Consider the following 26,565-nt stretch of genomic DNA (forward strand, 5'->3'; position numbering starts at 1 on the left):
AAGAGATAAAATTTGAAACCTTTTCAACTTCTTTCCTGACCGTTTGTACATCCGTTATCTGTGGATGTATTGAGATGGTAATGCAGGATATTGATTTTTTTTTTCCCATTCCTTTTTCTCCTTCAAAAAGCTAGATCTTGGAAGCTCTGAGGCAAAAGGGGAATAAAAGTTGAAAAATCAAGCTGGAAGGGACACTCTTTTGTAAGTAGCTTTTCCCTACCAGATGCTCCACAGATATGTATTAATCTCTGGCATATGGATCGAGATTAGGGTCATTGCAATCCAGCAGATCTTCATCATCGCCAACACTTGATACTCTCCAAATACGATGGATAACAGCTACTCCTCCTCCTCCTGTCCAGCCAACACAACTAGATTATTGGAGGAGAAAGAGATTTTTAGTTCAAAATAACTGGACAGCTATAAGGCCACGTCAAACTCTTTTCTAAGCAAACTCTTTTCTTATGCAATTCAATGGCTTTTAGACTCAAACTATAGCAAATGGCATATTTGCTTAGAAGGGCAAACTTTTCAGTACATTGGACAGCAATCTTGTTCAGCATTTCTCAAAAACTTTGCGAATGGCATACAGCACATAAGGGCCATTGTAACTTTTTGCCTAATACTGTTCTCTACATTTCGGTGGTAGTGTCAAACCTTTGCTATCCCAAATGAACTGAACTCATCACAGAAAACTGATTATGTTCATCATGTCTAAGCCTCAGACAATTCAAACTGGAGTTTAAAATGGCCCCCGAGACAATACTTGGATTTATTTAATGATTGACTTCTGCAGATGAAGTTAGAATCCCTTGACATATTGGCCAATATTCTATGGAATAAGATGGTAGGGAAAAATTCAGACTTACTTTTCCCTCTTAATCTTGATATGAATGTACATCAGTATTTTCTCTATGCAGTAGTAGAAAGAGGTGGTGGCCATGTTTCGCAGATCATCCACAGAGGATATTTGTTCAGTCTTAAATGTAGAAAAATACCGACTGCTTGAAGAGAATCTTATATTTTTGATGCATGGCAATTTGACTGAGGATCATTCAGTCATTTTAATAGTGATTTCTTGGAAGGAATATTTGCCAACCTCATTCATTGGAATAACTGGCAATCTAGCCCCATATGTTTACATATCTCTATGGTGACAGGCCTCCAGTGACATCATGTGATGTCATGAGAACATGTTACAAATGATGTACCATGCATGATGGATATTTCATATTCTCGCAAACACTTTTGACTCTGTTGCCTGTAAGGCTTATTTTGACCACTTCTCCGATCTCATTTCAACACATTTCAATATGTTCAAACAGAATTGAGAGCAGCTACCCGTCAGGTCTCTTGATTCTGCTTCCTGTCATTCAGAAACCAATACATGACACAATAAAAGCTAATGGGTGGTGCAAATATGTGTGTGTGTGTGTGTGTGTGTAAAAGAATTGCAACGTCCCATAATTTAACAAGCAGATTTCCTCCAAATTTCAAAAAGTTTATTTGTTTATAAATTGGGCAAGGGCTGGGGAAGGGAAGAGCGGGAGGAGAATGCAAAGCAGACAATACGAAGAAAGCAACACCCATATTTATATATAGCTTTTAAAAATGTATTTCTCTTGACAGTCGAGACTCGCCTTTCATGTTCATCCCAAGCTGAACAATGAAAACCTCTCATTAAAACAGAGCACTCACAATGTCTTGGCTTAAGAAGAGACAAAATGGATGGCGCTGTTAGCCTCGCCCGAAAGCAGTGTAGCTCATCCTGGACTGGCTGGGGAATTTTGGGAATCGAAGTCCACTCATCTTAAAAGCCACCATGGTTGAAAAACGCGGCCTTAATCCGTGACTCTTGTGAGTACGAGTGGATGGCCAAAGAAGCAAATTTACATTGGGGACCAGATAATGAATAGTCCTTGATCTTTTGCCAACAGCCAACAGACAGACTGGGGAGAGGAGAGGTCTGATGGATCGACTATCATCTCTGCAAGGTCCTTTATTATCTGCTGAGAAAGGGGTAGAGGCATGCATTGCTTGGCGCAGTAGGTGAACCAGGAAAGGGAGTGAGGAAATACTGCATTGGGAATTTCGTTTTGTTTCCCCTCCCTCCGCAGGCATTCTGCCTCCGAAGGACTTCTTTTTTTTGGCACACAGGCAATTCAGGCAGAGCAATTCAGCTGTCCCCCTCTTTCCACACACACACACACACACGCACACACACGCACACAGAGACACAGAGGCACATGGACACTTACACACTTGATACAAAGAAACACTTTTGTTTTATAGATCCGATGCAGGAGGACGACACACTGGTGTGCGGGAGGTGGAGGGCTACATAGCAGAGGGCAGCTCTAGAAGTTCAGAGTGCTATAAGCCAGGTTGGAATTTAACTGGCCTCTGGAAGGATTTCCCCATGCTCCAAAACGGAACCCTTTGCCGAAATCGATCAACCAATCAAGGACAAAAAAGAAACAGGTTGGCTCTGCCGTAGATCTTCTGCACAGAGAGCTGTAAAGAGGGTCCATAGGTCCCGCGTAGAGGGCACCCACTAGGAGATCTTGATTTTGCCCTTCTCGGGGGCTGCGTCTGCCAGTGACGGCTGCTCCTCCCCGTTCACTGACAGGGTCCTCTTCTCCGGAGGCTGGTCCTCAGGTTGGCGTGCAATCAGCAGGCGGCAGGTGAGCAGGATCCCAAAGACCAAGGCGTGAGCGTAGCGCTTGAGTGGGTCCCCCACCAGTTGGTGAAAGAAGAGCACGGCCAACACCAGCAGCAGCAGCACAAAGTTGGCCACGTCCTTGGGGCGGCCCGGAACCAAGGTCATGACAATCCCGCAGGCCACCTCCAGGGCTCCGATGCTCTTGCGAAGAACGATGGAGCTGATCCCCAACCTCTTCAGCATGGGCAGCGCCCTCACGTAAGTCTTGTAGGCCCGCTTCTGCAAGCAAAAAGAACACGAGCACAGCATTCGTGACCGGTTTGGACCCGAGTGACAGTTTATGGTGTCAGCCTTGGGAAGCGGACGGGGGCAGAGATTGGATCGGCTCTGGATCCAGTCCAACAGGAAACATCAATCTTATCACGTGGGGAAAGGAGGAGAAAACAGACAGTAATGAAGACAGTAATGATTGCTCTGACCCATGGCCTTTTCAAAAAGAACGGAAACCTTGTAATGTTTTTACAAAATAATTAGCTGTGATAAGCACAAGCCTTGCCAAACTGTGCAAGACTTGCCAAAAGATAACAGGGAAGAAATAATTTGAAATACAAGAATCTTCAAATGCAAACTCAGGATACTGGAATGTCCATGAGGCTGGAGTTTCAAAACGTCTTTGCCTTCTGCAAAGAATGGCTTTTCTTGAAGGAGGGGCCATTACCTTGCAGCCTTACTCCCGAGTTGCCCATGCAGCAGCAACTGCTTTTTCCTTCAAGCAATCCTAAACGCACGTGCACTTGGCACAGGCTCCTCGGGAACCTCCTCATCGCTGCTGCCAGCCCCCACAATCTCTGAAGGCAGCAGTCCACTCCCTAATGGTCCTGGCCCCTCATCTGAGTCCTCGCTCTCCTCAGCTGTCCGCACCTGCTGCCGGCTAACCACAGCAGTGATCTTTTTCCATTGGTATTTTGTAGGATAAGGTTGGAGAAGAGGACCATAGCTCAGTGGTAGAATACCTAGTCTAGATGAAGAAGGTCTTAGATTCTAGCTTCTCTGGATGAAGAATGTCCTACTGAACTCTTGCATTGTATATTCAGTAAACAGCCTTTGGATGGATGAAGGGATGGACAGATTGACAGATGGACTTGTGCATTGGTATAAATAGACAATCTTGGAATGACTGAATGGAGGGATAGAATGATGGATGGATTGATGTATGGTTGGATGAATGTTTGCATTGGTAGTATACAATCTTGGAATGGATGGATGGATGGATAGAATGATGGATGGATTGATCGATGGTTGGATGGTTAACCCTAACCCTAGCATTGGTATAGTCAGTAGATAATCTCGGAATGGGTGGATGAATGGATGGATGAGCTAACAATAAAATAATTTCTTCAGCTCCCAGGGATGGCTCATGAGCAATCTTTGTCAAATATATGAGCTACTGAACATCACTTTGACTATTTATGTGGCGCATGCAGATCAGGTTGTCCAACCCACAGCCCATGGCTGCATGTGGCCCAGGACTGCGAGTAATTGGCTCCACAAGATAACAAAAATACAAAAAAATAAAGTACATGTAAGTTTGTTAACGATATTTTATATGCAGCCCAAATGATTTCTCTTCGCTCAATGCAGCCCAGGCAAACCAAAAGGCTGGACAGCTGTGCTACTATCCATTAATTTATGTGAAAGAAAGATCTCTTTTGAATCTAGCTGAGCTTCTGACTTCATTGGCAGGCAGCTGTCCTGAGAACTGCATGGAAATGATTCATCTTTGCCTTCACGCATGATTTTTTTCCTTTCCTGACTTCCCGCTCCAGCTTTACACCTCAGCTTTCCCTGGAAGCTTCCCATCCAGCACGGCTCCCAAAATCAGACAAAGCCAGAGGGTGCTACCAGGTGAAGCAACTACAGTAATAAGGGTCCTTATATTCTGAGAGGCCACCAGCGTCCAATATAAAAAAAATATAAGGCTGTGAACAAACCCTTGTTATTACAGTCCCCAAATAAGCAGTGTGCAGTTTAAAGAATGGAAATTGTATAAAAACAAAACGTGAATCATCAGCTCCTGGGAAAACAAATTGGATTGGGTGGGCAAATCAACAGAATGTATTTATATGTGTGTGTGTGGATATAGTAGCTGCAGAGAGGAAATCTTGTAACCATTGAAAAAAAATGATGCACAGTTATAAATATGGAAAAGCAATCCAGGCTCCCTAAAGCTGTAAAACTCTTTTTCAGATAAGGAAGTGGAAAATAAACAAAGCCATTACGTTTCATCTGAAAACCTGCAGTGTTATACATCATCCTTTCATCGCAATTCCCTGAAAAACATTGTGTCGTTGGGCTGTTGTTCGTACAACATGTTAAGCTATGATATGCTTAACTATGGTTTAATGAGTACTGTAGCACACAACTGACTGGTTCATGCAATAAATCAAAGCATAATCTGTGCCTTTCAAATCACAGTGGCAGATAATACACTAAATCACAAATAAACACTAGTATCTTAGTTGAAATGAGATCTGTATCTTTCCTTCCCAAAAGGCATTCATTCATTCATTGTGAGAAATCAGTTTATTTCGTTGTTCCGTTGGTCCTCAAGGACTAGATTTATCATTTGTGAGCTTAGCTACAACTGAATCCTTACATCCCACTATGCCATCAAATATGTTTTGCAAATCATGGAGAAATTATGTCACATAACTCAAAATCAAACCGTACTACATCCTATGAACCAGATGAGTACAACAATTAGTGAAAGGAATATTTGCTACAACACCAGGGCAAATATAATTAATTAAAAAGGAAAAACAGTTTAGTTGACCAATGGTATCAAGCTCTTGAAAATACAAATAAAGATATCATTTTATCAGGATAAGAAAAAAAAAGAGGAGGACCTGAAGCTGACAACCCTTGGCACAGAGAGAGTCATTCATGTGATATTTAGGACTGTAGTGAGAGGAGGGGAGAGAAGAAAGGAGGGGAGGGGAGAGGAGAGGAGGGAAGGGAAGGAAAGAGGAGAGGAGAAGGGAAGGGAAGGGAAAAGAAGAGAGGAGAAGAGAGGAGAGGAGAAGAGAAGAGAAGAGAACAGAAGAGAAGAGAACAGAAGAGAAGAGAAGAGAACAGAAGAGAAGAGATCACCATACTAGAAAGTTCCACTATTGTTTATTCCCAGAAATTACAAGTCTGACCATTTTGGTAATGTTCTATGAGTGAGCATTACTGCATTATGAGTGACCTCCTAGAGGAGACAAGAAAAGAAAGAAAGAAAGAAAAGAAAGAAAGAAAGAAAGAAAGAAAGAAAGAAAGAAAGAAAGAAAGAAAGAAAGAAAGAAAGAAAGAAAGAAACCCCTTCATGATTTGACTGTCTGCATTGTCACACAACTGGATCTCACCACCAGATTCCTTCATTTAAAAAAAAAATTATATAGAAAAGAGCTGGAAATAGACTTGCTTTCTGAGGGAAAAGTAAAGCCCCCCCCCTCCTTTCAGCTCCCTAGTCCAGGCTGATGGAAGACCCTGATGTGTCATTTTTCTAGAAGCTTCTCTGAGGGAAGAACATCACTGTTGCATTGGGCTGCAGGCAACCTGAGCCATGTGGGTGCCTGTAACAAGTTATCAGGAATACGGATGCCAAATAATGGGACTATTTGTGAGTCAGTCACAACAACGCTGGAGGTGGAGGTGAGTTGTCTTCTAGATTTATGTGGGCCACCTTCTCCTCGCCCTAATAAGCAACCACTTAGGGGTGGGAGAAGTTCCCTTCCGTATCTGTCGAAGACGAACTGAGCTGTCTCCCCCACCTTCCAACACCAAAAACCTTTTAAAATCATCTCGCCCTGGCTTCTTCCTCCTGGAAATAATAAAGAGATCCTTTCTGCTCTGGAGTGTCTTCCTAGGCTTCTGCAACTACTACTCTTCCTTCCCTTCTTTTATCACGACCAGTTTGGTCCCCCCTCTTCATCGGATGCCTTAGGAAGAAGGGAATGCCAAAGAAACCTTGCAAACACAAGATGGGAAGGAAGCAATGGAAGCCACGAGAAGGTTGGGTGGGCCTTCGGTCCCGTTTTTTTTTGCACCTCTCCAAGCGTTGCCGTCCTCCGTCTCCAAGCTCCTACCATAACACAGGTGCAGCCAGCTGGCAAGATGTCTCCCCTTCCCCACCCAACACAACTCTTCTTTTGCTCACCATCTCGTTGTAGGCATCCTTGCTGAGCCTGGGCGTCAGTTTGATGGTCCCCATGAAGACGAAGAAGAGCCCCAGGGCCACCGAGAGGGCCACGATGGTGATGGTTCGCGGGGAGGCCATTCAGACCGGGATGCTTCCGTTTGCTCCGATCCCTTGGCTATGTCAAGGGATGGTCAGTCACCATGGAGGGAGATGGATGGGGATGGGGAGGGGGAGAGGAAGGCTGCAGAAATCCGGGAGGATGACACAAAGCAAGAGAGGGGGTGCCTCTTCGGCTCAGCCGCCTCTGGGTCCTAACATCCCACTTTTTCCACTGCGTTGGCAAGGTGACACCTGCCAAACAAGAGGCAGGAAAGGCGGTGGAAGAGACGGTGGGAGCTGGTCATGGCATTCACCCGCTGACATTTCGGGCAAAAGGCTTGCCCACGACAGCTCTCTGGGCCATGCAAGGAAGCTGCAGAACAGTTGGATGCCCATTGATGTAAATGCTAAGAACGTGTCACAGCAGCTGCCCTCTGGACAATTAAGGAGGCTGGGAAAAATAGCTCTGAAACAATTCCAAACTACTTCTACTACTACTATTGCTATCACTTTGGTCAGATATTTTGGAAAAGGCCACGATTCCTTTTTATAATCTTAGCCCAGAATCAACCAACAACTTATTGTATGTATTTATTTTGCTCTAGTTTTGTTGCTTCTGATTTTTAAAAACTTGCTGCTTATTGAATGAATAAATATTGACTGACCTTTGTCCAGAAAGAATTGTAAAAAGGATTTAATATGATCTTTTCCTTCTTTCTAATTTAATCATCAAGCTAATCCTCAAATCCACCAAGTGGAAAGAAAAAGATCTTTGTACATCAAACACCACCACCTCCTCCTCCTCCTCCTCCTCCTCCTCCTCCTCCTCCTCCTCCTCCTCCTCCTCCTCCTCCTCCTCCTCCTCCTCCTCCTCCTCCTCCTCCTCTTCTTCTTCTTCTTCTTCTTCTTCTTCTTCTTCTTCTTCTTCTTCTTCTTCTTCTTCTTCTTCTTCTTCTTCTTCTTCTTCTTCTTCTTCTTCTTCTTCTTCTTCTTTTCATATATTATGTAGTAGCCATCTTTAGGATGCCACAAGAATCTTTATTTGCATATAAAACACTTGCATTTGTAAAGTCCTACTCTGTAGTCCACAGAAACTGACCACTTATTTCCCTTCTCATCTGTATCAGCCAGTCTGCTGCCCATTTCCCAATCCCCCTGTGAAACCAAAGACATTAAAATTGGAGGAAGGAAACTTCAAATTGACTCAATAAATTGGTGGGGGTTTATTGCAATCCACACTGTGCCCTGTTTGTGGGCAATATTGAGTGACTGGAGTTCACCAGAGGTGTGCCACAACTGTATCATTACAAAGATAATGAACATTTTCTGCTGCTAGAAACACACAAATCCTTTATTGAGTTAGAATAAAGTGCAGGTGGTCACCAAAATGTATTGGCTTCTGAGAAGTGGGCATTCCATCACTGCAAGTTTTTAAGAAGAAGACTAGACAGCTACTTGTCTGAAATGGTATAGGATTTCCTGCTTGAACAAGGGGGCTGGACTAGAAGACCTCCAAGGTCCCTTCCAACTCTATTCTGTTTTGTTCTCTCCTACCTTACCCTACCCTACCCTATTCCATTCCATTCTATTCCATTCCATTCCATTCCATTCCATATTTTCTATTCTATTCTATTCTATTCTATTCTATTCTATTCTATTCTATTCTATTCTATTCTATTCCATATTTTCTATTCTATTCTATTCTATTCTATTCTATTCTATTCTATTCTATTCTATTCTATTCCATTCCATTCCATTCCATTCCATTCCATTCCTTATTTTCTATTCCATTCCATTCCACATTTTCTATTCTGTTCTGTTCTGTTCTGTTCTGTTCTAATCCCTTATAGCACTCAGTTTTGAGAAGTAAATCACAGGAGATATGAATGAAAGTGTCAAGCAATTGGTGGCTTGGAGTTTGGGCAATTTTATTGTCCTGGGTTCAAACTCCTCCATTTTTCTTCCTAGTAAGCTGGCCAACTCTTTAGAAGTTCAACCATGAAAGCAGCCTGAAAGACACGCAGGTAATGGACGCACATGACCCCCAGTGGGATTTTTGATTGTGTTTCCAGAGTTCAAAAACAGTTGTTAATTTTTTTAAAAGCTATTTTTAAGCCCATCCAAAGTTTTATGCTACCCTTTTTTGTGCATCTGTGCCTCAAAATGGAAAGAAAGCATCCCCACAATGTTCAGTGGCAATTATCATAAGGAGCTCCAAGAGAAAATTTGGGGAGTATTTATGGATCTGGGTGACAAAATAATTATCCTGTAGTGGAGAGAGCTGTACAGGTCATCCTTGACTCACGATCACAATTGAGCCCAATAGGTCTGTTGTTAAGTGAGACATTTGTTAAGTGAGTTTTGCCTCATTTTATAACCTTCCTTGCCATGGTTTTTAAGTGAATCATTGCAGTTGATAAATTAGTAATCTGGTTGTTAAGTGAATCTGGCTTTTCCCATTGCTTGTCAGAAGGTTGCAAAAGCTGACCACGTGACCTTGGAACACAGCAACGGTCATGTGATGACCCGGGGCATGGCACAAAAATAACAAAGTCACCAAAGTAGATAAATTCCCTTTAATTCCTCCAACTTGGCCCCCAATGTCCAGTTATCCTCTGCTGGAGATCAAACTCTTCCAAAAACGGTCTGCAAAGGGAAGAAATGCAGTCCAAAGTAAAGATAATTAGAAATAAAAAAACCAACACAAACCATGCTGAAGTAAATTAACACGATAGGCCAGGATAATAAATTGCAGACTTCCAAAAGATAACAATGCACACACAGTTGGGAGAACGCCAAAATCCAGATAAGCCTCGACAAAGATAATGCACTATGCTTCCAGCAAGGTGCTCTGTGCAAACGCCATTCTTATATCCTGTTCTCCCAGCTGCAACTAATGAAAGGGATCAGGGCCCTTTTCTCTCCCGTAAGCCACGTTGCTCTCTTCTCCATTCCGCCCTGTGTGCCCTAGGATGAAGTGGGGGTGGCCCTGGGTCTTCCTCGAAGGCCCAGCCAGACTGTGACCTTCCCCAGTTTCTTCCACAGCCACCAGAGCCACACTCCCTGTCAGCTGCTCAGCCTCCCCCTCAGAATCAGACTCCAACAAGGGCATGACAGGTCATAAGTGTGAACCAGTTGCCAAACATCTGAATTTGGATCATCACATGATCATGGGGATGCTTCAAAGCTCGTAACTGGGGAAAATGGTCATAAGTCTCATTTTTCAGAGCCATTGCAACTTTGGTGGCTAAATGAACTGTTGTAAGTAGAGGATTATCTCTAACTGAAGAAGAAAAATCCAGGAGTAAGATAAAGAATATTAGGCTTCCTAAACACTTCCTGATTTTGGAGACAGCAAATCGCTTGAGGTCTGTTAAAATTAAGCTTGCAACGCTGCACAAATCATTTACAACTGGTTTTGATTTACTAACAAAGGCATTCAACTGGCAATTGAATTCTTATTATTTAAAAGTTATTAATACACCATAAGCACTGAACTGAACAGCAGGTGGCAGACATATTCTTAGCAATAAATAAATAAATAAATTCTGAATCCTTTTCAAAAGATCTGGAAAAAAACCCTGAGGCATCTAACCGTTATCAAATGCACCCATTTTCACTGCTGGCTTGTTTTGCATAAGGAGTATGTTTTGCCTAAGAACTGACAGCAAGCTAAGCAGATATTGAAATTTTACTCACTGGATATTCCCATTTCTTTTTGTATAAGTTTTATTGATACATTTTCCTATAATATACGTAAATGTTCAATAAGCAGTGTGATATTTGGGTCAATTTATTTATGCATAATGTCAATAATAATAACAATATTTACTTGTATGTAATAGTATTCTTCCAACTTCTAATTTCTACCTCTGCTGTCTAACCATCTGAAGAACAAATCCCATGTTAAATACTATTCTGTATCCTCTTTATTCTTTATCTTTGCAATTAACCTATCCATTTCCACACAATCTAATATTTTTTAATTATGCTTTCATCTGCAGGAGTTCCCATGTTTTTTCCAATATTGTGCAAATACAATTCTTGCTGCTGTCAATGCATGTAATATGAAATATACAACCCCTTTGTCATATTTTTCTGACACTTATACCTAACAAAAATATTTCTGGCTTTAAATCTATATGTTGCTTTATCATTGTTTTCTAACCAATAGCTCATCCAATATTATTTTTGCTTTTTGCTACTGTGGATATTCCCATTTCTTGATAGATTCCCTTAGGCGTGGCCTGTCTCCTTTTCAACTTATCTTCATGGGCCTTCAGAGGTAGAAAATGGAATGATTATTCACAAGATTTCCAATTTTAGATCTGGTAGATTTCTCCAGGTGTCCAGTGATCCTGCAATATAGCATCCATTTAGATCCTTCTGTAGAATAGACCCCAGAACAAAATTAGCTGTAACTTTGATTGTAAATTTGACTATTGTATCTCTTTCCACTGTCCTATTTAACTGGCATTGTCCCAATCATTAAGCTATTTGTGAACCTCCTCAAATGAAATAAAATGCTTTTAAAAGAATGTTTTTGGGTGGATTTTTTGCAAAACGCTTATGCACTTAATGCAGACTTCCTGTATGATATTCTGAGGATGTTCCAGGAATTCGCTTTCCTTCATCATGTCATTATCTTTTTAGCAATTTTATCTTCTGGCTGGTGGCTCCCCAAAGGCATATTTGGAGATATTATCTTCTCTATTACAAAAGACAGAACAGTTCATTCTTTTCTTTTTCTTCAGCTATGAGTCTCCTCATTTGTCAATAAAAACAGCACTAATGACAGATCTGTCGTGTTCCAAGTGGCCTTACAAGGAAGCCAATCAATATTTTCCAGCAGATATCACGTTCCAATAACTTGATCTCAACTCGCTCCTCAGCTATGCGTCCAGTTATAGTTTTGCAGAGAAAATAACCTCTTTTTCTTCCCTATAGACTTAGGTTTGCTCCCATTTCCTGCAAGATTATAAATAAGTTATGAACGATACAGTAAACCACGTGGCCCAACTGTGACAGTGTCAAGCACAGGTGAGAGGTTGGTTTTCAGAATAACAGAGTTCGAAGGGAGCTTGGAGGTCTTCTAGTCCGCCCCCCTGCTCAAACAGGAGATCCTATACCATTTCAGACAAATAGCTATCCAGTCTCTTCTTAAAAACTTTCAGTGATGGAGTACCCACAACTTCTGAAGGCAAGATACTCCGCTGGTTAGTTGTTCTCGCTGTCAGGAGACTGAGTCTGCAAACGGCTGGCGGGGAGGGTTTTGGGAGCACTGTGAAGTGCTATATAAGTGCTATTGTTATGGGAAATGAATTTGCAGAAAGAAATCATTTTTTTTTGTACCATCCAATCAATAGGATGCTGTTCCCAAGCACAGATGAGAAATTACATTATTTGTCATGGATTCTAAAGATGATAGGCTAGCAAAATCCCAAGCAAGTCTTGCTTCCTTTACAGAAAGCGGCAGCGAGAACACAATTAGGATGAGGGAATGAATGAGATAGCGGCTTCCGCCTCTCCTCCCCGCAATTTTCTTCCCAAAATAGCTCCCTTTTTGTTTCACTGGGCCTTCTTTATAGTCAACAGAGTTTGCATTTTGCTGTGCTCAGAATGAGTTCAGGGCGTGTAGCTGCAAGTAACACCATTGAGATGTCTTTGCTGCATTATCCCTTTCCCTATACATCTAAGTAACTTGTACACCTGTAAATCAAAATAAGTGTCGTGCTCCTGTCAGAGTCTGAATCCGAGGAGGAAGACAAACAGCTGACAGGGAGTGGGAGTGTGGCTGCGTTGGCTGTGGACGAGGCTGGGGAAGGGCAAAGTCCGGCTGGGCAGAGCAGGGAAGAGGAAGAACAAGGGAGAGGGGGTTCAGAGGAAGATCCAGGCCCACTCCCTCTTCATTCTAGGGCACGCAGGGAGGAGCAGAGAAGAGAACAACATGGGTTGCATGGCTTACGGGGGAGGAAAGGGTCCTGATTCCCTTCATTAGCCACATCTGGGAATGAAAGTTTAAACTTTAAAAGAACTGAATACTGACTGCGGTAGCTGTTGGGAGCAAATGTGACTTTATCCTGTGTTGTCTTTGCTTATCTGCATTCGTGAGTTATTGCCATGCCTTCATGTCTGGAATTCTTGCTCCTGCCGTGCCGGACTAATTACCTCATTTTGCCTTGATTGGACTTATAGTTACAGTTTTTGTTGACCACATTTTGGACTTGATTCTCTGTTCCTGAGAGAGTTTTTCTCCAGCCAGAAGGTAACCAGAACATTGGGGGCAAGGTTGGAGCTAATAAAGGGGCTCCTCCTGATTATCTGACTGTGTTGCCTTTGTGCCACGCCCCTTTGGGTCATCAAAACAAGCATTTTTACAGCATCCTTGCTATGTTCTCAGCACCATTGTGACTTGAAGAACGTGGAACCCTGTCTCTGTGTCTTTCTGCATTACACGCCACATCTTCATTCTAGCGGAAAGCAACATGTGACAGACAAATTTTTCACATTAAAGATGGCCCAGAGTGGGATTTGGGGTTTCTATAGTGATTCTCCTGGGATTCAGGCCTGGCTGAGAGCTAATCTGACTTGATAAAGAGGACGGGCTGAGGATGGCAGAGGAACAAACCGGAACAGATTAACTGTAAACAGCCAAGGTTTTGTTTTGATCGTCTTGGCAACCATTGTTCTGTCCATGTAGATAAACTAGAATGCCATTCTCAGATCAAGATGGGGAAGATATACAGAGAGATCTTCTCAAAATTAGGAACGGTCCAGTTAGCAAAGTCGATTGTAATAATAGCAATCATTTTAACACTTAAAAAAAAAACACTCAAATGAAGCCTAACTTTTTGGCTGAAAATACCACCGTTTACCTTGTAAAAGATAATTCTCCTGCATTTTTCCCGCTCTTTAGCCAAGCCAACATATTCTTCTAAATGTTTGAGAGCTGTGCTTTTACAGTGGTGCATGACATTTTTATCAGTGGTTGGATTCATATTTTTTTAATACCAGCTCTTGGGCGTGGTGTGGCTTGGTGGGCGTGGCAGGGGAAGGTTACTGCAAAATCACCATTCCTTCCCCACCCCGCTAACCTGCTTTCCAACTCTGTTCTTCTGTGCAGGGCAACCAAAGAAGACCCAGCCGATCAGCTGGGACTCAATGGGAGGCAGAGAATAGATGGGGGCGGGACCAGCCAGAGGTGGTATTGGCCGGTTCTCTGAACTACTCGCAGTTTCTGCTATCGGTGCTCCGGAACTGGTCAGAACCTGCTGAAGACCACCTCTGATTTTTATCCCATCCAATAATGGTTTTCTGCAATCGGCATTGCAGTTAGTTAAAAATGTACTGCAACCAGTGAAAACCACGTGAAAATAGAACACAAACTACAGTATATAAAAATAACATAACAACTGACAGGGTGAGAATCACGCAACAGATGGGATATACATTTAGAGTGACAATTGTAAGGGTAATAAAGAAAGCGTAACACCTCAAAAATGGAGCAATCAGATGAAGTGGTGATCACAGATATTTTCATTTGTAAGAGACGGGAAAAGGATTCCTTTCTCAAGAGAAAAGTAAAATAGAAAGTCTTCAAAATGAGATGATTTCTTAGAGTCTCCAAAATGGCATTATTTATTGTTAATTGCATATAGCGACGCAGTATATGCATCGTTTCACTTTCTACCTCACGGACTTTCTACTGCAACTTAAAATTTGACGATGATAGAACAAGGAAGGAAGAGCAAAGTTAAGCAATATTTGAATATAGTCTACCAAAATGTACTTGGGTTAACTTATTTCAAACACACTCTAAAAATGGCCATCTCTGGTGTTTATTTCTCATCTTCTTATCCCTGAAGGAAAACAGACAGTTTCTATCTAAATAAATCTTGCAAAACAAGGCTAATCTTTTCCGTTGTGTGGTTCAGAAGCTCATTTCACCGTGTAACTAAATTCTGCTGTTTTGCAATTTGCAGCCATTTATTATAGACCTGTTCTTTCAAGGATATTTCTGCCACAATACACAATATTTACTGTTGGGGTGGGGAGGAAGATAGGAAAGAGCATAGCCGTTGCATAGATGTGCTCTTTAGGGCCATATACAGGGAAACGAGTCCCCCTTTGAGGAAGGCGGGTGACTTAAAAATGTAAAAAATAAATAATAAAATAAAGTAAACTAATAAAATAAAAAATGAAATGAAATAAAAAATAAAATAAAAATAAATAAAATAAAAATAAATAAAATAAAAATAAATAAAATAAAAATAAATAAAATAAAAAATAAAATATAAATAAATAAAATAAAATAAAATTTAAATCAAACCGAAGTATGAGAAACTGGCTTAAATCAGGCTAAGGCTTGAGCCTAGAATAAGAGCAGCTTCAAGCATGGTGCAGATATGCCCTGAGAGAGAAAGCATGTTCTCTGTTTCACTTCAGGTCTGCATTTTTGGTTTTCCTTCTTTCTGGCGTTCTCCAAATGAGCTTTACATTGGTGGTCAACATCAGAGGTGACTTTACTTAGCAGCTTTAGAAGACAATATATTGAGAAAGGCTCTGCAAGATCATTTTCCTAGTCTGGGTTTACTTTAGAGCCAGAATTTGTTGTCTGATCTGAAACCCGAATGCTAATATTTCCTCTGAGTTAAAAGGGTGATAGAAAAATAAATACAGTACTCTCCACAGGTTTTTGCTTCCAAATTCTCAGTCCTGTTGGTTAATTTGCTGCAATCTCTCCTCATTCTAATCTGGATTGAATAACCGCCTCACCTTCCTTAAAACCACAGTAAACTCAAGCCTGTAAAATTGTCATGAGAGAGAGAAAGAGATATGCCTCATTTCCTAACAGATTGTAGTTCGGGGTTCTGGAGGAAGCAGCAATCAGATCTGTCATAGGTTTTAAATGGGTTGAGGAAACAGTAATGGGTGATTGGTAGGACAAGCATATATTACTGAATAAATCATTTTGTTCGCAGGCTAGATTAATCCTGAGGGAACAGGGCTGGCAGAAAAGAATGCTCATCCCCTAAGCATTGTGAAATAACTATGTGTCTTGGGGAAAGAGCTTGAAATTCAGGCTTGGCTTCCATTCCTATCCGGCTGCCAGCAGAGCTAGTAGCAGAGTCGGGTGAGGAGGAGGGTGAGGGTGAGCCTGGGCCGGTTTTGGAGCCTTTGGAAAGCTCTGATGAGGAAGCAGAATCAGAGGCAGAGCTGGGGCCTTCCGTCCTCCCCCAGGTGGAGAGGCAGCTGTCTTTGGAGCCTGAACTGAGTGAGGGGGAGGAACAGATGGGGCCCATTCCAGATGCACGTATGTGTAGAGAGGAGAGGAGAACAAAGGAAATCAATATGCCGGATCTCAGGGAACTATACATATATAATATTCTGCCTTCTTTAAATACTCCTCAAAATATTTTATTCTTTTGAGGGAGGGGGGGCTTCCCACTATATGGTTATCTGTCCACAGTTTTTGAAATCTATATTAAGCCAAAAAAAAAAAAAAATCCAGGTAGAAATAAATTTCATGGAGTTCTAGTCAGGGCTGGCTCAAGGCCCCTTGGCAGCACCCTAACTCTACTTCAGAATGTTGGAAGAAATATCGTTCTAGGTTCAGTTCCAAGTGGGGAAAAAAGACACTGGAAACATGGTGACTGCTTGGAAAGATGGTTGAATGGTGGACAGGATCACATGCCTTGGGTGAAGAAAGAAGGGCTGGTATGCTGAGAGTGCAATCGTTTTATATCCTCTGCTGGGATTTGAATTTGAGCTTGTATTCTGATTGGTTGTCAGACTCCCATGGGGCCATGCAGGGGCAACTCTGTAGGCTGCCCTGAGTCCCAGGCTTGGTTGAACCTTGCGGGATGATGATGTAATGAAAGGGCGCTTTGGGCAATTCCTATTATAGCTCTACCTGGAGTAGATCTTTGTTATGTAAAATAGACCGGCCTAGGCCAGAGTAATGGCCCATTAGCAAAGGTGTGGGGTTGAGTTTCTGCTTCTGAGGTGAGTTTCTGCTTCTGAGTTTCTGCTTCTGAGTTTCTACTCTTTTTAGGGGAAATATTCTGTCTTTTTAATATTTCCTAGGATATTTCATTTTTCTAGGAGAGTGGTAGGTAGTAACTTCCTACAAGAATTATTCAGAAAAATTGGGGGAAACCACCAATATTTTATTTAGAAACAGGAAAACCAGCCGGAATGCGTCTTTTTTGCAAGATGGACTCTACCCTTAAACACGCATTGCTCAAGATTTATCTTGTTTCTTTTAAAAGTTAACAGGTTAAGGAGTGGCAGGTGAGGGTCTGCCTTTAATTCCCAAACTAAAGAGCTCCGAACCACTGATAAAAATTGTGAGAATGCCAAAGGATCTTGCTTTCATGCCAGAGACTGGGCTGCCTTTCCTTCCATCAGGCATCAAAGGCCCTACATGGATTTTATTCCACTTGGCTGAACTCAAGTCTATCCATAAATTTAAGATGCTCTTAAGATGGTTAATAAAATCGGGGCCTCTTTTTGCTTGCAACCCTTATTTAGGCTTACAGGCTAGGTTTGCATCAGGCTCAGCAGCTAAGTTCCTTCCAGAGGAGAATGCTAGGATGTTAGCACAGTTCTGGTTTCCAAAAGGACCCAGTTGTAATCCCCTCCAGGAGCAACGAACTTTGGGGAAAATGCCACAAATGCTGGCACTCTCACTTCCAATTTAAATGCAATTAGAATCCAGCAACATTAGGCCCTGAGAGGATGTGTCATATTTCAACTGGGGAGTGTAGGGATACCAAATTCCAGCTGCAAAAAAATCACCCAAAAAATTGTCTGTATTGCTGGGCTGCCATCTGGTGGCCATCTGGGTTTTTGTAAGCCAAGCTGGTAACCCCTCTGTTGTATATTGTATATTGTGTATTGTGTATTGCATTGCATTGTATTGCATTGCATTGCATTGCATTGCACTGCATTGCATTGCATTGCATTGCACTGCATTGCATTGCACTGCATTGCATTGCATTGCATTGCATATTTCCTTCGGAAAGAGATTCTGGCTGGTGTACAATACACTGTTAAAATATAAAACAGTATACTAAAAAATTTAGAAGGACGCAAATGGCAACACTGCTTCCTCTTCCCCTCCTCCTTAATAGTTTACAATGCTTCAATTTTGTGTATTAAAGGAGGGAAACAGAGAGAAAAGACAAAGAAAAAGAGAAAAAAAGAGAGAGAAAAGAGGAAAGAGAGAGAGAAAAGAGAGAGAGAAAAGAGAAAGAGGAGAGAGAAAAGAGATGAGAGAGAGAGAGGGGAAAAAAAAGAGAAAATAGAGAGAGAGAGAGGACAGAGAGAGGGGAGGGAGGGAGAGAGGAAGGGAGAGAAAGAAGAAATATATATTCTTAAGCACGACTTATTTTTAAAAACAAGTTTCAAACTGGAATAAGATGGAATTCACAGCTTCTCTGATGTTCAGCAAAATTAACTTGGAGATCAGGAAAGTGTTATGGCAATAGGCACAACACAGACAGAGGTACCAAAAAGAATGACAAGGCAGGGACCATCTTGAGAAGGATGGTCGATGGGCTTTGACCTGGTTCTACTAGCCCAGATTCTGTTTCCGCGCCTGCAGACTCTGTAATCTGTACTCCATGGTCAAATGTTTTGTGAATCCCTTCAGTGACAGATTTGGTCCAAGGCCTTTTGAGACCTTCTCTTCGGGTTTTCTCCCTGCATTTTTGGTGATGCAGGACGAGTTCCGGGTTTCCATAGAAACCGTTGCCTGGAGAGACTCTTTGTAGTAGAATTTATTCCACTGCTTGACGATGGAAGCTGCCTGTTCACAAACCCAGATGGGAAATTCTACAGATTCTCTTTGGGAAGGAAAAGCCATTTGGGGGAAGGTGTGGGTGGAGAGTTCTAAAGGATCCCCTTGCAACCGGCATGCAGCAATCCCTACTTCAAAAACTTCGCCTCTCCCTCCAACGTTAGTTGGCGGGTTTTCCTCCTAACTTCCGATGGGAAAGAAGAGAGGTGGATGGTGACAATAAGGTCCCCATCACCAGCTCCTGTCTCGGGTCCTCAGGAGGTTCAAAAAATGAAAGAGAAGACTTCTGCTGGATCACTGGAAAGGTACATCTCAAAGTGGGTTGGAGAAGGGGGAAAAACCTGAAGTTTCACTGACTTATCATAGGACTAAGATGAGTAGCTGAGGCTATTTCCCAGTTACTTATTTATTTGTATTTATTTCAATTATTTAGTTTGTCAAACATGTATGAGAAAACAAGTATAAGTGCCATGCCCCTGGTGGAGACTGACTCTGAGGGAGAGGAGGAACAGCTGACAGGGAGTGAAAATGGGGCTCCAGAGGTTATGGAGGAGGCTGGGGAAGGGCAGAGGCCGGCTGGGCAGTCAGAAGAGGACCCAGGCCCATCCCCTCTCCATCTTAGGGCACGCAGGGAGGAGAGGATATGGGAGAGACATGGTCTACTGGGGAGGAGAGGGCCTTGATCTTCTTCATGGGCTGCAGCTGTGACAGTGATAAAAGGACGGACATGCGTATGGGCCAGTGCTGGACACAAAGCATTGAAATATCTCTAGTTTATTGTTCCTCTTTGACTGCAATCGAGTTTGGAGAGGTTTACTTTGAGTTTGTATCTATGGTTTGCCATGTGTTATTGTGGTTGAAGCTGAAGTAGTCGTTGACAGGATGTTGTAAGAGACAATTTTGTGTACTAAGCTTAGGTCAGACCGTAGGCGGCGTAGTTCTAGGTTGTCTAAGTCTAATATTTCAAGCCTGGTGGCATCAGTTATTCTATTGCTAGCAATAGTACTTTACTGATTTATTTATTCATTTATTTACCTTACTGATTCGGTTCTGTAAAATCCAGTGGTGACAATCTCTTCTTTCTTGAGTTTCTTTATAGTGGTTTCTAGGCGTTGTCCTTGCCATAAGTGGGAGTGCTGCTTTTTCCCATTTTGAGGCAAGGAAATACGTGAAAGGTGGAGCGTATGCTCTAATGCTTAAGCAGGGGGCTGGACTAGAAGACCTCCAAGGTCCCTTCCAGCTCTATTCTATTCTAATTCTAATTTGAATTTAAAGTAGCTTTAAAAGGAGGCCCCCAGACCTCCTTCTGCCCATCACCAGGAATACAGGAGAAAAAGCTATGAATGGCCTACTTGCATAATCATTTAGGGCCCTAAGAAAGGGGACCTCAACTTCTGGGCAGTGGCCTAGTCAGAACTGGGCCACACAAGTGTCTGGCTGGAGCACACATGTAGGCACACACACGCAGCTCAATGGGTGTGAGCGGCAGGCCGGCGGGCACTCACATGTGTGCGTGCTGGCCCACTGCTCACACAAGTAAAGCTGTACATGGCCCACCAGCTCACAAGGGCTGTGTGTGTGTACTTCCGCGGCCTGGTTCCCCTTCTCCCCACCTCAGCCAGGCCGCCTGTTAGTAGTTTGGATTCTTCTGTGTAGTTGCATGAGATAAGCCTGTAATGCTTTTGAACTCTATTCTGGTTCCTGACTTCTTGCATTTGATAGGAAATGTGCAACTTCCTGAATGTATAGATATAGAGTCAGTTAATGTGGTTAAAGCATCCAACTAGAAAGCAAGAGACTGTGAATGAATGAATGAACTAACAAACGAATGAACGAATGAACAAATGAATTCTTTATTGGCCAAGTGTGATTAGACACACAAGGAATTTGTCTTGGTGCAGATGCTCTCAGTGTACATAAAAAGAAAAGGTACATTTGCCAAGAATCATAAGGTACAACACTTAATAATAGTCATAGGGTACAAATAAGCAATCAAATCACACCAGGAAACAATCAATGTGAATTCTATGTCCCACCCAAAGCCGGTCGAGCCAGCCCTTCTCTTTCAGCCCTAGTAAGAAGGCAATGGCCAATCACTTCTGAAAGTCTTTTCATCCAGGCAGCTGCCAGGAGTAAAAAAACTGACTTGAAGGAACCTTCTAAAAATTTGTTGTTGTTAGTTGCAAAGTCATGTCCGACCCACTGTGACTCCATGGACAATGTTCCTCCAGGCTTTCCTGTCCTCTACCATCTTCTGGAGTCCATTTAAGCTCACGCCAACTGCTTCAGTGACTCCATCCAGCCATCCTTCTCTGCCGTCCCCTTCTTCTTCTCTTGCCCTCCATCTTCTCCAGCATTAGGATCTTCTCCAGGGAGTCCTTCCTTCTCATGAGGTGGCCAAAGTCTTGGAGTTTCATCTTCAGAATCTGGCCTTCTAAAGAGCAGTCAGGGTGGATCTCCTCTGGGACTGACCGGTTGCATGGCCTTGCAGCAAAGGGACTCGCAGGAGTCTTCTCCAGCACCAGAGTTCAAAGGCCTCCATTCTTTGACGCTCAGCCTTCCTTATGGTCCAACTCACAGCCGTACATTGCAACTGGGAAAACCACAGCCTTGACTATACTTCTAAAAATGCACATGTTAAATAAAAGGAAATATCTGTAGCTCAGGGTTCGGCCATGAAGTCCTCGGGGCTTTCTGTGTTGGTTGTTTTCTTGCACACATCTCGTTTATCTGACATTTCATAACTATTAATGACCACTGAAGTGTGTTAGTTAGTGAAACATCTGCAGGCAAACAAGCCAAGCTCAGAGATTACTGCACGTCAGAGTTGCACATTTTTAAAACCCCCACTGAAAACAGCAGCATAAGAAATAGATGTTCCACAAGGGAAGGTTTTCCATCATGCTGAATGTCATGGCTAGTTCTGCATTTGTTCAAGGATGAAGTGTTATCTCTGAAAGTGTTTTTCATCTTAGAGGCTTGCTTTCCACTGTTCAAACTGCCCAGATCTGGCCATTCAAGATAACCGGCTGCTTCAGTCGAGGAAATGTACTGCGCTTAAGCTCAAAAGCCACTGCAGGCGAAGAACTTTCTGTTCCTTAGGAGAGTTTAAAAAAAAAAATCTAGGAAGCATCTGGGAATACTTTTTTCCCCCCAGAAGAATTCGTGTTATTCCAGGGCCTCAGCTTCTCCTTCATCCCAGTTAAAATCCAGCATCTCTTTTGCATCGGATAAGGTGAGCTGCAACTCATGATGGCTTATGCCTTTGTTTATTTATTTAGTTTAGTTTGTCAAGCATGTATGAGAAAACAAGTAAAAGTTTATGAACATAACATATAAACATATAAGTATGAACGGGTATAAGTATTATACATAACACATGCATACGAATAGATGGGAAGATTAAGACCGGGATGGTAGGCACGCTGGTGCGCTTATGCACGCCCCCTTACAGACCTCTTAGGAATGGAGGGAGGTCCATGGTAGACATTTTAAGGTTAAAGTTTTGGGTGTTTGTGGATGGAACAATAGAGTCAGGTAGGGCGTTCCAGGCATTGACCAATCTGTTGCTGAAGTCGTATTTTCTGCAATCGAGTTTAGATCGGTTTACTTTGAGTTTGTGTCTGTTGTTTACCCACGTGTTATTATGGTTGAAGCTGAAGTAGCCATTGACAGGTAGGACGTTGTAGCAGACAATTTTGTGTACTAAGCTTAGGTCAGAATGCGTTTATCAAAATGCGTTTGATTGAAGAGGAGTGGCTGGTTTTCTTTTCATTGCAAACCCAACAGGGAAACACTTCCCGTTGCCGAAGAAGGAAAAGCAACTGGGAAAACTGGTCCTGAAAGGAGAAATGTGCAGGCAGGATCTTCTGGTTGAGTTAATCATTGACTTGGCCTTTTCAATAATCAGGATATCTCGGTTTCTTGTCAGCACGGGGCGAGTGCAATTGAGAGAAAGGAAATGCAATGCCCCATCACTTTATGGGCTGGGATCTTTTCTGTAAAGCTATTTCAGTGCTTTGAAATCGTATTTTTTTTTCTCTCCCAAGGAAGAGGTTTCATTTTTGATCCCATCCCACCCCACTGCCCCCATCCTGCCTGCCGAGTCATGGGGTTGCTATTTTGAAAACGCAACAGCCTGGCTCTCTGAGTTGTTTGATCAACAGTAGCCAGCTGAATTTTCTCGGCCCTACAACTTGTCTGTTTGCAGATCAAACAGGGCTGCTGCTTAGGAAAAAAAAAAGTTCAAAAGAGATTGTAACCGTGGAAGGAAAAAAAATGAAAGAGCTCAAATGCAGGGAAATATGAAGTGTGGGCTGCGTCGCAAAAGTTTGAGAGGGCACATTTTAGGTGAAGTTTAAGCTTTGGGGAAAGTATTAATTGGAATGTGCAGCATTAGATAAATTGGCGTTCCTGATTTGAATTAGATGAACTTTCCCCCTTTAATTTACCTTTAAAATTACAAATTTGGGACAAGTCAAGGAACCCATGGAAAGTTTCTAAATCATTACTTCGCAACTTTGAGAACTTTAAGAGGTTTGCATTTTAACATTCAGAATTCCCCAGCCAGCTTTTGTAGCACTCAACAGCTCGAACTATAATAAAAAAGTAGCTTAAGAGATGCCATCTTTAATTATGGTTTCTCTTTTGAATTGTTTTAATAAGCAGCAACTCCATTTGTCACCCAGCCAGCTTTCATGCCTACGGTAGACTAGAACTTACCATCACCTGGTGATTGGCCCAAAGTCAGCCAGTCAGCTTTCATGCCTAAGGCAGGACTAGAACTCACCACCACCTGGTGATTGGGCCAAAGTCATCCAGCCGGTTTTCATGCCTAAGGCAGGACTAGAACTAATAGTTTCTGAGTGATTGACCCAAAGTCACCCAACTGACTTTTACAGCTAAGGTGGGACTAAAATTCAGTCTCCTATTTTCTAGCCTGATGCTTCTACCACTAAACCAAAGTGGATCTACTTTTTTTTATTTATTCACTTATTTACTTCAGTCCAACTGTTGCAAGTCAAGCTCGAAACCGATTGCAAAACTCCCCCAGTGCTCAGCTGGCTCCAGGGCACCCAGCTGTCTTTAGACTCAGTTCATGGCTATATTTGGAATGGAGAATTGTGTCTCTCTGCATGTTTCACGGGCAGCCTTTCCTCCAGAGCACAGCTTCCTTCATGGTCCTAGTGAAACTCCAACCAGGCACCAAAGAAAGAGTAGCACCCACACATTATTATGTTCAGGGCACACCTTTCTGTGTTCAAATGTGCAATGCCCAAAAGGCTGGAGGTCAACCCAGAAGGCTGGTTTGGGATCAAGAATCTTGCTGGTTGTCCAGCCTTTGCTCTCTACTATCCATTCTACCCCGTCTAGAGGGATGCGGTGGCTCAGGGTCTAAGATGCTGAGCTTGTCGATCAGAAAGGTCGGCAGTTCGGCGGTTCCAATCCCTGGTGCCATGGAACAGAATGAGCTCCCATTACTTATCCCAGCTTCTGCCAACCTAGCCGTTCAAAAGCACGTTAAAAAATGCAAGTAGAAAAATAGGGGCCACTTTGGTCAGAAGGTTACAGCGTTCCATGCGCCTTTGGTGTTTAGTCATGCCGGCTACATGACCATGGAGACGTCTTTGGACAGTGCTGGCTTTTTGGCTTTGTAACGGAGATGAGCAACACCCTCGAGCTGGAAACGACTAGTATGGATGTACAAGGGGAACACTTATCTTTACTTTTACTACCCCGTATATCTTCATCCTTCTCTTTTTCCTAGGCACATATACCCTCGTTCTGCCTTTCCAGAAGGAAATTCTTAAATTCTTTTGTGGCCTTGTCTCTTAATTGGCCTGATTCCAAATCACCCGGATTGTCGGTTTCCTTATTTCATTTGTACAGAGTCCATTCTAATTTCTTGAGTTTGCGGGCCCAGCCCAACGTATCCTAAATACATATGTGTGTGTGCACGGACACACACATGCACACATACACAGAAACACATCCCATCTATTTCAGAATTTCAGGGTAATCTTATTCTTCGTCTGTGTTTTTCAGACAGGCATTGCATGTGAATATTTCAAAATTATTTGTTTTACCTCATTCTCTTGGGATGGTGCAATAAGGTGCTATAAGTAAACACAGGGATTGTGCCCCAACTCTGCTGAATGTTTAATTTTCACAGCTGACACAATACAGTGACTCAGTTATTTTGTCTAATGTGCATAATTTGTCTAAGTTATTTTGTCTAATGTATATTAACTCACAGGGTGTGGCTGCAGTGTTATTTATCCCTTTTATTATTTTTTTACTTCACCCCTTTATTGGCTGTAAACATTATTATTATTTTATCTCTTTTATTCGTTAAATATGAAACTCGGTCAACTGAACATTTAAATGTATCACAAATATTATTGACTGGCGCTGAGGGTTGATACAGGTTGCTGCCAGCATCCTAGGTATTGTTATTGTTATTACTATTATATCACAGCCAGATGTTCAGACTGGGTTTGGGCATTTTTGTCTACTTATCGAGTCCTTACCAAGGACCTGGGATAGGCAGCTGTGGATGTTTGACGGTGTTAAGATATCGTTGATGCAGGATGGAAGCTGTTCCACATAAAGCTGCCTTCTGCAATTGACTGATGGCAAATTTGTCAATGCCTATGGTGTTGAAGTGGTGCTCCAGTTGTTTTGGGATTATACTCAAGGTGCCTATTACTACTGGTACGACCCTTGCTTGCCTTGGCTATAGTCGTTCTATTTCTATTTGTAGGTCTTCGTATTTTGTTATCTTCTCCAGTTCTTATTCTTTTATTCTGCTGTCTCCAGGCACTGCCAGGGCCATCTTAGCAGCATTATGGGCCCTGGACAAAGCAGTGAACTGGGGCCCCTACAACTATTCACAGGAATAAAAATATAAATGGTCGATAAAATTAAACATATATTTGCATGTTAGTATTAATTAAGAAATGCATAAAATGTAATAAATATGTTGCTGTATTTATATGATAAGGTGCATTGAAGGGTTAACATACACAGGTTAGCATGGGGCCCCTATGCTCGAGGGGCCCACGGGCAAGTGCCCATCAGGCCCATGCGTTGACAGCCCTGCCCTGGCCCACCGGTGGTCCCTGGCCCACCCCTGGCCCACCAGTGGTCCCTTTTGGATTTTCTGGAACAGGTTGATTCACTCTGGAAAACCCGGGCTGTGAACGAAGAGCTAGAAAGGTTTTGATTAGGCGGTTTAATCTTCCCAGCCTGTCACAAGGAAGTGGATTTGCTAGCGTGTGACGAGATGCAGGCTGCTTCTGTTGAACCCTCTTTGGCTGGCAGAGAATAAACAAACGAACCGACAGAGTTTCAGTTTCATAACCTTAGGGAGGGTGGAAAAAATATTGTGGCAATCCTGACCCTCTGGCTTTGAATTTGCTCCTCTCCCACCCGCCTTGCTGCCATTCTTCGATTTGTGTGAGAGCTTTTGTCGCACAATTATCGAGATGCGTGTCCGAGATTCAAAGCTAGGAAATATTGGGTAAGTGCCAACGGCTTGCATGGAGCTCCTGCACCGCTTATCCCAAATACTTCTGGGAATTTGGACTCCAGAGGATACTTAAAAGATTAACTGCTTAACTGGCCCCGTCCCCTGGGATAAATGTGATGTTTGTCAATACATCTGTTGCCAGTCTCTTCTGTTACGTACGTACGCTCTTGTTGACTCGTCTTGTGCGTTTCCATGCTAGCAGGCTCCTGGTTGCTGTTGTATCAATGCACGCAAGGAAAACATAAGCCAGGCCTTTAAAACAGTCTTGATTTTAATGCAAGCCCAAAGCG

At 42.6% G+C, this 26,565-nt stretch overlaps 2 protein-coding genes across 6 annotated transcripts in view; one reads left to right on the forward strand and one right to left on the reverse strand.

Annotated features, from left to right (window-relative positions):
• Window positions 1-2,419: 2,419 nt before the first annotated feature.
• On the reverse strand, window positions 2,420-7,101 carry TMEM35A (transmembrane protein 35A). The gene is made up of 2 exons (XM_026703149.2): window positions 6,861-7,101; window positions 2,420-2,941 (listed from the first exon to the last, which is right to left on the reverse strand). Exons 1-2 carry the CDS (start codon window positions 6,978-6,980, stop codon window positions 2,555-2,557), a joined length of 507 nt encoding a protein of 168 aa, XP_026558934.1. The 5' UTR covers window positions 6,981-7,101; the 3' UTR covers window positions 2,420-2,554.
• A 14,769-nt stretch (window positions 7,102-21,870) lies between these two features.
• XKRX (XK related X-linked) overlaps window positions 21,871-26,565 on the forward strand; it is a 28,371-nt gene continuing 23,676 nt past the window's right edge. For 2 of the 5 annotated variants that reach the window (XM_087941068.1, XM_026702954.2), the window contains exon 1: window positions 26,101-26,430. The gene's annotated coding sequence lies outside the window, so the exon portion shown is untranslated. Of the gene's footprint in view, window positions 21,980-26,082; window positions 26,431-26,565 lie in introns of those variants that run through there. The other 3 variants (XM_087941069.1, XM_087941066.1, XM_087941070.1) reach the window with 3 other exon arrangements.

The sequence above is a fragment of the Pseudonaja textilis genome, chromosome 12 (genome assembly GCF_049901715.1).
Source record: "Pseudonaja textilis isolate UNSWEBS1 chromosome 12, rPseTex1.2, whole genome shotgun sequence".
Taxonomy (NCBI): Eukaryota; Metazoa; Chordata; class Lepidosauria; order Squamata; family Elapidae; genus Pseudonaja; species Pseudonaja textilis.

Coding starts and splice junctions, on each gene's coding strand:
- TMEM35A (XM_026703149.2), bottom strand. CDS start 6,980: ATGGCCTCCCCGCGAACCATCACCATCGTGGCCCTCTCGGTGGCCCTG. Junction 2,942..6,860: donor AGGATGCCTACAACGAGATG/GTGAGCAAAAGA, acceptor TTTTGCTTGCAG/AAGCGGGCCTACAAGACTTA.